The 10,873-nt window shown below is 38.5% G+C and overlaps 1 protein-coding gene across 2 annotated transcripts in view; it reads right to left on the bottom strand.

Annotated features, from left to right (window-relative positions):
• Positions 1-5,521: 5,521 nt before the first annotated feature.
• LOC124140737 (acetyl-coenzyme A synthetase, cytoplasmic-like) overlaps positions 5,522-10,873 on the bottom strand; it is a 46,946-nt gene continuing 41,594 nt past the window's right edge. For both annotated transcript variants that reach the window (XM_046508461.2, XM_046508454.2), the window contains exon 16: positions 5,522-10,490. In XM_046508461.2, the coding sequence (XP_046364417.1) occupies positions 10,291-10,490 (200 nt within the window). In that variant the 3' untranslated portion in view covers positions 5,522-10,290. The remainder of the gene's footprint in view (positions 10,491-10,873) is intronic.

Here is a 10,873-nt window from a genome sequence, read left to right as displayed (position 1 = left end):
ATCGGGTGGATAGGTTCGCTGACTTGGTTGATGCATGTCAACGTATCCCAATTACGTAGATCGATGGTCATGATATCAATCACTGGATTGTCTGATCCAGACTTGATTATTTGCAGACCGCCGTCATATAGATGGAATATTTGCTGAGTGCGGCGTTAAACAACAAACAAACAAACAAGATTACGTCACTGGGTTTGTCAGCACGATATACGTGCTCGTTGGTTTCGTGGGTCACTCACATAATTTTATTGAGCAAAGTATGCTGAAACGTAACGGTGTTCGCTCGTACAGACTCTTACCCAAGTAGTAATACAGTTATACTGTATTTTCGGCCACTTCTGACTAATTTTATCGAGCTTATACATGTTTCATATTTCATGTCGCTGCTTTTGAAACTTCCGATTTCAAGTGTTCAAGTGTTATATTAGATGACCACCCGTGTTTTGATCAGAACACAAAATGAACGTTCTCCGTACATAACGGTAATACGCTGTAGCAATGTCTACGCTGTGCGTGCGATGATGCGTTCGAAGGTGTATGTAAGAAATTTTGACTGAAAGAATCTGGAGAAACGGGTTTAAGGCAAAGGACTTTCCATGATTTTTGGGGACAACACTTCACATCAACTTCATAAGTTAACATGAAGGATCACATCTGCTTGAACTGCTTCTCCGTGGTCTAGTGGTAGAGCGTCCGCCCGTAGAGCGGAAGGTCCGGGGTTCGATCCCCGGCCGCGTCATACCAAAAGACGTTAAAAGATTGTACTTGTTGTTACCCTGTCTGGCGCTCGGCATTAGGGGGCTAAAACAAGGACTGGTCGGCTCGGAGTCGGTATACTGTGTCTGAGTGGGGTATTCATGATAAACTGCGGCATGGTATCTCAGTGGGCCAGCACTATAAATCGGCATCAGTCCGGACTAGTACAAGCACGCACACACACACACACACACACACACACACACACACACATGCACGTCGCTAGATCAGTGCAATAATCTTGGACGCGACGTTAAATTTCATTTCACCTCAACACCCGCTTGAAACGCGTTCGGTATTATAACTCCCAAATTACAATATCACATGATCGCTTTGTGAAACTTGTTGTATTAACTGATTATAGTCGTATTACAGTTGATTGTGGAGATGGGTTTTCATTGACGTTTTACAGACAACAAATAATGCATTTTTTTAAATTGAAATGATTTATTTTCACAACTTATATAAAATGAATATAGCTGCAAAAAACTGAAGACTTTGGATGTGTTTTTGACGTATTGAATCCAGTATTTTTGGATTTCTACGTTCGCATTTAAAACGTTCACAAACATTTTCTTTAGACCATGTGAATATGTGTGCTTCCATCTATGACAGTCCAGGGTATTTAGTATGGGGGTATATTTAAAGATATATCATTTGTGAAACTGTTCTTTCATTTTTCTATTTCAACCCCATACCTCAAACGTAACCTTTTTTATGATTAATATTGTGTTCATTTTGTTGAAATTACTTGCTGAAACACATCTGAACAGGAAATTCTGAGGCACAAGAGCCCAATTTCCTAAGCGGCCGCCAAACGCTGTGCGATGTGTCCGAAATCTATGACCGCGTGTTGGAATCCCAGATGCGTCCTGACATCTATAGCTTAGTCAGCGCCATACCCGTGCTCGTGGCGTTCATAGATAAGCTAAAGGTCTAAGCTCTGCGTCACTTTGGGTTTTCCTCCCACAACAAACTGCCCCCTCGTTACAACTGAAACTCTGCTCAAAGCAACGCGCGGACTCCCGTACATGAAACAACTGTACTGGAGAACATGGCCGAATCGCTGTTCATGATTGCAGTCACACACGCACCTGTTACAGGCTCGACTATTTACATGTCTACCATATATAGCTGGCTTACTCCTGACTGTGGCGTTAAACAACATTCACTCACTGTTGGCCAGGATGAACAATTGGTCTCCAGCAGTGTATGCTGGTCGTGAGAGGCGACCAAATGGATCGTGTAGTCAGACGCGGTGCCTTGGTTGATTGTGTGTCGTGGGGGGGGGGGGGAGAGAATGCTCACAATATTGATCATTGGACTGTCTGGCCCATACTTGATTGGTTACAGGCCGCTGTCATAAAACTGGAATATTGCTGATTGTGGCATTAAACAACAAACAAATATTATGCGTGGTCTCGCCTACATGCTTTAGAATGTTGATACTGTTACAGTAGACTAGGCATTTGTATTAGTCCCAATAATACGTTTTACCATTTATACCAAAAACATGCATGGTTTTGCACACTTGGCGTATTGGCATCATAGCATTCACACTTTTGTTGTGACATAACTAGTAAAGTGACATGACAACCATTTTGTTATTGTTAATTTTTTAAAATGGTTAAAAAATACTGAAATAATATATTTTGGCCTTACAAACAAACAACATGGTGTGGGTGGGGGGTTCATTTCCCGAAAATCAATTTATCTTTAATTTTCCACACAGTATTTCAAGATAGTTCAAGACAGTTTTCAACTTAATAATTTGAATTTTAAGACAGCTACTTGTTTTTTTAATATCAATTTTCACAATATTAAAAAAGTATCCCTGCCTAATCATAAATGGGGTTCCTACCCCGCTTTATAGGCAGACACGAGATTAACCTGCACGGTGGCTAAGGCCGATCACTTCCTGTTGTAGTCATGTGTTTAATACCTGTATTCATCAGGCCCTGTGTTTGTATCTTATAGATACATATGATGTGTTCACTGAAATTCAAATGAATTTTTCCTGTTGTGCTAGTTTTGTCATTATGGGACGATTTACTGTGCCCTGTAGTAATTCCTTGGCAATATATTACGACTGTATATGCATGCAAATTTCAGGAATCCCACGAACACTGCGTGTTTTAAGTGTTGTTTGTCACATAACAAGCATATTGTGATAAGTAGTGGACGCTATAAATGTGATATTTGTCGACACGGACTAGTTGCATTGGTACTTTGTGTAACCGTTGAATGTGGACCTCCAATGTCATTCAACTTTTAGGCCACACTTTTTTAATCTTACGTTTCACGGAACTATTCCAGATTTGCCACACAGGGTCGGTCGAAATAAAAAAAATTATTTATTTATTTATTTATTTATTTATTTATTTATTTACTGTGGAGTTTCAGATGGCCTCTTGAATCACGGATTGTGATGTATACATAGAATTTATATAAAACATTTTATGTTGTAAAAGAGGGTCTATATTACTAGCAGAGACATAATAAAAATTATTTTTTTATGTTTAATTTATTTCGTAGACCGGCTGCTTTTCATTAGGGGCGGCTGGCCCGTGAAACGAAAAATAAAAATTATGTGGTCCTATTATTTGTGTGTTGGTGTACTGCGGCGTGATTGAGTGTGAAGCTTCTTTGCCCGATGGCGTCGATCGTTGCGGATTCAGCCAATCACTGATTTGCCTTCCTCCTACTATTATTTACAGTCCGCTTACACACAACTTGATAACATGTATTACTGTGGCATTGTACACCATTCGCTAATCATCCCAAAGATAAATATGGCACATTGCGAGTAGATTCTCAGTGCATGTGCAAAACGTGCACCTTTTCGCCGTCTCCCGATACTTGCTGAATAAATTAATTTCATGAGTGAAGTATAAAGGAGAATAGTTTAAATGAAACCGATTTTGGTGAAGAATGTACCATAACATGATGACATTAATGGAAACTCCTATTCCTGACACGGGTGTCTACTAGATAAATGTAGTGCACGTGTCGACGTTCCAGCGTTTGGACACACCCGTTTCGATAATGTACTCGACTTACCGAGTTCTTGGCCACTTTAAAAAAGTTCTTGTTCGTGACATTTTTTTCAAAACTGAATGGGTTCGTACAGGGATGACCTTATTTTTTAATTTTAAATCGTAACTAGGTCACAGGTCTATATGAAGGTAAATTATATAATAGTGTACTACTTGACCTCTTTCCTGGCGCTTCGAATTATGAAGAGACGGACCAGAAACTTGGTTCCTGTGCGAGTCCAATACACCCTGGTGTGAGAAAATAGTTAGAATTTGAATCGCAATAGTTGTTTCTTAACAGTACACACAAATGAAATATAAATGGGTTGGGGAAAAGTTTAGGGGGCGCGGGACCTAAAAAAAGGGACTCTTTCTAACAAGCGTATCACGTTTTCCATGAAATCCAAATTTTCTTTCACCCAAGAAAACCCACATCACCTAAACTGTCAACCCCATCTTTCACAATAAGTAAAGGTCACAACTTAAACGCATGTGTCAATTTTCCTATTGGAACTCGTTTCCACCTTTGCTCTGCTTTTTTCTGGTGATTAACTCTGATGATTGTTACTGATGGTCAGAGTCGGAGAACAGTGCGATGAATGCGGTTTTCCTGTTTGCATGTCCTTTAACATTGTACATTGTGTAAACGTGCCCTGCTGCGTGCTTTACTCCACAATGCCAGTTATATTTTGTAATGCTTTTCACCAGAGGCCAAATATTGTACAATCCTCCTGGTCTGTTTCCACATAATCAAATGTGAAATTTGAAAGCGAAATAAATCAATAAATATGTTCCAAGATTTATTGTACTTTGTTCTGGAAACAAGGGGTTAGCACCTTGTATTTCTAAATGCCATTTGGGGATTGATTGGACAAAATAATTGGTAAGTGAGGAGACCTACGCTCAGCCATAGACTGGCTGTAGGGGATGCTGACGGACCAGAATGAGTGGGTAAGGTGTATGTCTTGTTCTCCCAGATATACTATCAGGTGTTGCCGAGATGTGAGTGAGTATGGTTTTGCGCAGCTTTTGCAATATTTCATCGATATCATGGGAGGGAAACATCAGAAATAGGCTTCACACATTGTACCAATGTGGGGAATCGATGAGCGAACCAGTGAGGCTCTGGTATTTGGCTGATTGTGGGTCAATGCAACCTAATGGCGTGGATCGCTAATCATGGTCTCAGTCACTGGTTTGGTGACTATGCTTGTCGTAGGAGGCGACTAATGGGATCGAGATGTTAGGCTCGCTGACTTGGTTGATGCATGTCATGGTATCCAAATTGCGTGGATCGATACACATGATGTGAGTCACTGGATTGTCTGGTCCAGACTGATTCTATAAAGACCAACGTCATATAACTGGAATACGCTGAGTACGGGGTTAAACAACGAACAAACACAACAGAGATATCAGCGCTATGACAATCGTAAGTCAATGTCAGTAAGTGTCTTTGACTAAGTGCGTGTCTATTTCGACTACAGCAACTTCCGATAATAGTGCACTTCCTGGATTGGAGAGATGCACCACCATAAAGTGAGTGAGTGAGTGACTTGGGTTATATCACAGCCTGACAGCTTAATGTGTGAGGGAAGCCCAAAGTGATGCAGGTCTTAGATATCTACCACTTTGGTGAAACCCACCAGCACCAGTATGGTGCTGACAAACCTAGACAAACCTTGAAACATAATCTAAGACTAAGACAAATAAACAAATTAACCACATGGTACCGGTAGAAATTTATTCTGCTGACATACATGTTATCATACACTAACAACCAAGATATTCTGTATTGTGAAGCTGATATGAACATCTGCCTTGCATCCAGTTACCACCCATACAATAAAAGACACATGACTGTGCTAAATACATACATATTAGTTTATCTAAACTGTTACATATTGCCATATATATATTTATACCTAGAGATCTCTGTATAAAGTTATCTATAGCTACAGCTATGTCAAAAATGAGTTGCTGATCTATGTGATTAGGAATGCGAGTCCTTAATTTCTATGTAAAGGGATGCTCTAAATTCAACACTTATCAACCGTGAACAATTCAAATCCCTCCTGTTCATGATCCCCAATAAATAAAATGTTCATGCAAAGACACACGATTTAATAAACCCATAAATTGTAGGACCAATTTCATTAAAAATGATTAATCACTTGTAAAGTGAATCAGGTCTTACCTTACTTTATCAATATCATATTGAGGACTGTACGCATTGTACTCATTCACTTCTAATCAATCCCTTAACACCATTAGACAAATCAATACTGAATTATGTAAAAAAACGAAAATGCTTGACACAAACTTCTATCCAGTGAAGATGGACAAGGGGAGATAACTATGGCAAAGACCACAATCTCCAGGTCTCCTGAGGTAATTAAGTACAGTACATAGGGCATACATGTAAGCACTGACTGTGCTTGCAATCACTGGTGTGTAGCAGAAATGCGATGACATGGTGAGAAAGGTATGTGACCTTTACTTTGTCAATTGGTAACCCTTGGTGGAGTGTCCCGCAAATCGAAATGTGCATAATCGGGTCACAAAGTAACTTGCAACTAATCACCAATTTACAGATAAATTTAGCGAATGAGTACGGTAGTGCACATACCCCATCACGAGGCTATGTAATAGTTCAAAACTATACTTGTACATACACATCAGCACTTTCTGTCACCCAGAGACCATGTTACAAAAGTGAATTGCAGATTAATGTTTACCATTTGTTTTCATGTAAAAATGAGCTCAAAGTACTTTCATCAATTTATTATGGTCTTATTGCATATTTGACAAGTTTGGGATGGGACACCATATTACTCTTTACTGATGTACCCAAGGAGTTAGGAAGAAGAAATTACAGGATATTTTCCCCTTACATTTACCTTTGTCTTGCACACAGATGAAACTCATTATCATCATATATTAGCTATACCAAGCACACAGTAGCCACCGTCTACCAATACCAATGTTAGGTCACAATGCAGTATCTCCTTTCATGCTTGGATGACAGGGCTCTGAATACAAACCACACACTATTACACATGGTATTCAGAGTTATGTTAAATGGAATGATAGAACAGGAAATGCACCATGACTGAACTAAAATGCTTAAATTTATAGCTTTTAAAAGTTATCATTAGTTTCTATTGTATCTTCATATTTGATAATATGGAGACAATGGAGGTTAAGTTTTCTTAAGCCGAGAGTTTGAGCTGGGATAGTTCCGGCCGAATGAAACATAACGAGAGAGATTTATAGCCAATACAAATAAAGAATACTGGAAAAGAAAATAATACTTTGCAATATCTCCAATGCAACTTACACACTTGGATCAGGCAAACCAGGTTATTTTGTAAATAAGACTAAAAAGGTTGAGGAAATGATGAACATAGCCCGCTAACAGGGGTGATAATACAACCATGGCGTAAACACTGTGACACACTTCACAGTACAGAACTTGTATTGTATAACATTTCATATCACAATGCTAATATTGAGATACCTTTCATATCACAATGCTAATATTGAGATACCTTTCATATCACAATGCTAATATTGTGATACATTACTTACAATGATGAATACTTCATGCTTGTGAAACATTTCTTATAATTATACCAGCCATGTATCAATTCATGACATAATTCTGTGTCAGTTTTCAAAAAGTTAGTAAGCTCTGCAAAAATGTAGAAATACCTTACCAACCGCCACGAAACAAACAGCTGAATCTGAGTGTGTAATGAAATAAGAAGCGATTCACGAGGAGGTGTAATGTGTTACCCAAATAACACATAAAACACTGATACAGTTCATATCACATCACTAATATTGCTTCAGCTTCCATTGTAGCTACATTTCATATTGCACCTCATGTAATGTAATTATTTCTCGTTCCTGGTAACATGTTCTGCAGCCTTCATGTATTATCAAGCCCCTAACAAACAAGACTTAAGTTAAAAACACATAAAATAAATCAATTACTGATAAAATAAAAAAACAGGTCTACATAATTCTAGTAATTATTTCATTTCCATCTTAATAAGGCAAGGGAGTTAATGGACTTTAAAAACTTGCCTCAGGAAGATAATTTCTTTCATTAAATAATGTTCAGCCCATATATATGTTTATCAATGCTCATTAGATTCTACAAATAAATAGATCATAACTTAATTTTGTGGTTTTGCTTATAAATGCAAAATAAACAAATATTTAGGTTTTAGTAGTTTCCCCAACAAAAACAACAAATAAATGATATAAAATTCAAGAAACAAAGGATATGTATAGGCAAATAATAAGTGACAAAATTGTGAGTACTTGTGTAATATGGCACACGTTGCTGTGTGAGAGTAAGGAATGGCACATTGACGGTAATATAACAAATATCAATGTTAGTTGCTAATTGTCACAAAAGGACAACAAAAAAGTCAGCAAAACTAGAAATTAGACATAGTATTTCTTGAAGGGGCATATGAGTATAAACACAAAAACATAAGTTTACTGCTACTACCATTGTAACAGTGAGACAAAATGGATGGCAAATGTCACAAATTGATCATCTTAAAGATCGTGATGACAGGTTAATACTCTCAACTCAGGTTTAATTTGTTGACAGAATATTTTTATGGTATTCTGACGAGACAAAGAACCATTTCTCACTTAGGCCAGTATATTTTTAATTTGTTGGATCACAGATATAAATTTTTTCCACAAACTTACAATCTTTAGTGCCATTGTCCACTGGAAGCTTTGTTTTTTTTGTCATTTTTTCAAGGAAGACAAAGTCTGTGTATCAAGGACAAGGGACATAACTCTAAGATTTATTATGCAAGGAATTTCGCTCCAACTCATAAACTGAATTGCAAAATATTAATGTCAAATTGAGCATCATAAGTTTCATCGAAGATTTGTTTTTAAACATAGTAATGTCCTTCTCAGCGAAAAAAATACATGTAAGTGTAAATTTGGGAGAAAAATATATCCAGTATTGAAGAAGACAGGGTCAGTAGATCCATGGTTCAACAAATAATAAAAATGGCCTTACAGTACAAAGTACTGCTTTGAACAATATTTCGGTAATATCAAGGCATGTATGTTCAATGTGGAAGGAAAGCCCATGAATGGTGCTGACAAATCAATGCGCAATATCAGAACAAATACGATCTGCTGATCCAGCAACCAATAAGGGGCGCAACTGTGCACAGTGAATTGGGGCACCCTTATATCATTGTAGGCCAATAGACCATACTGTAAACATTTATTCAAGGGTTCACGGTAATACCATTCAGCCAGTGATTAAGCATAACAGTGTTGCTGTCAGTAAGCCAAGAAGGCTTGAGCAAGCATCAATGACCTGGATACCAAGATGAGCTAACTGTGCCCAAGTGATGTTCTTGTTGATACATATGGCTAATTCTGTTACAAAGAGTTTTGTAATTATGCAATAATGTACTTAAAACAGTATTGCATTTGTATTATGGCGTGTCAGCTTCACATTGAAGGAAGGCCCGAAGTGATTCAGATTGAAGATGTTCACCACTTTGGTGAAAGCCTTGAGCACAGGTACGGTGCTGACAAGCCTAGAAACAGGGCATCAGAGATTCCAACCCATGATAATAGATTTCAGGCATGCTCAACGCATGTAACTCTGCACAGCAAGTTGTGGCATCTCAGACAACTGTGCCCCCATAATGAAGTGATGTTGCAGGTTCTCTGTTTAGTTCATTGTAGGATTCTTCTCAAACATCATTATTCATCAGTACTTCCTATCAATTTGAAAGATTGTGAAAGAGTTGTACACTGAGATCGCAAACTGTTACATTTACTTCATCAAGGCTATCATAAAACGTTACTGTTATTTTGCCAAGGTTGTAATTTCATCAAAGCTATCACATACTTTGCATTACTTCATCAAAGCTATCACATACATACTGTTAAAATTACCCATGGTTCGAAATATGGGGGCCATGGACCCTTGATGCTTGCTCTATAGTACTTGAATCCAGACTCCTAAATGTGTAGCATTTAACATCAAGAGTCTTAAGAAGGGCCCCTTGACTTTCCATCTTAATTTCACTGCATACCTCATCGAAGGCGTCTTGCAATGAAGTCCACATTTGTTCAGCCCGTACAAGAGACAGTTGAAAGTTAAAATCTGATCCACACTAAAACCGACAACCCAAAAGAGCAACCATAAACTGTTTCCCGAAATGCACACTAACTAACTGTTACACTAAAATATATAAGAACCCTAAAAACAACGTTCTGTCAAAGAAGAAATAGAGAAACCATGATGCACAACCAAAGTGCCAACGACTCCTGATACACATCACCTGAATGTAACAAGCTGCCTAACAGTGATATCCCACACAATCTTCCTCATCTTATCCCAGTTATTGTTGATAATAATTGAGCTAAAACAGACCCTAGCTGTTGTAACAACTGCATCTTGACTTCAGATATATTTACAATGGAGGTAATAAGTTTATGCATCGTTTGGTCGGTTCTGGAACAACGCATCGATGACGCTTTCATCGGCCAGTGTCGATGTGTCACCAAGCTGGCGGTCACCGACTGCAGTTTTCCGCAAGATACGCCTCATGATTTTCCCTGATCGAGTTTTGGGCAAAGCTGGAGCATTTTGGATGAAGTCAGGTTGAGCAAATGGTCCGATCTTTGCACGAACTGAAATGAATATACCGATTAAATTGAATAAAACTACTAAATGACCTGTGAAGATACGGGTTAGAATAGGTCTTCACGAACCCATGTTTGCCATTAAAGAAGACTATGCTAGTCGTAAGAGGCAACTTATGGGATCGGGTGGTCACACTCGTTGAATTGGTTGATGCATGTCATCAGATCCCATTTGTGTAGATCCAGACTTGATTATTTACAGACCGCCAGCATATTGCTGGAGTATTACTGAGTGCAGCGTTAACACTGACTGACTGACTGACTGAGTATGGTTTTACGCCGCTTTTAGCAATATTCCAGCAATATCACGGCGGGGGACACCAGAAATGGGTTTCACACATTGTACCCATGTCGGGAATCGAACCCGGGTA

The sequence above is a fragment of the Haliotis rufescens genome, unplaced genomic scaffold (assembly GCF_023055435.1).
Source record: "Haliotis rufescens isolate VD_foot unplaced genomic scaffold, xgHalRufe1.0.p SCAF_2, whole genome shotgun sequence".
NCBI classification, from domain to species: Eukaryota; Metazoa; Mollusca; class Gastropoda; order Lepetellida; family Haliotidae; genus Haliotis; species Haliotis rufescens.
Note: the sequence above shows the minus strand (reverse complement) of the source record. Positions and strands in the feature narration are given on the sequence as shown.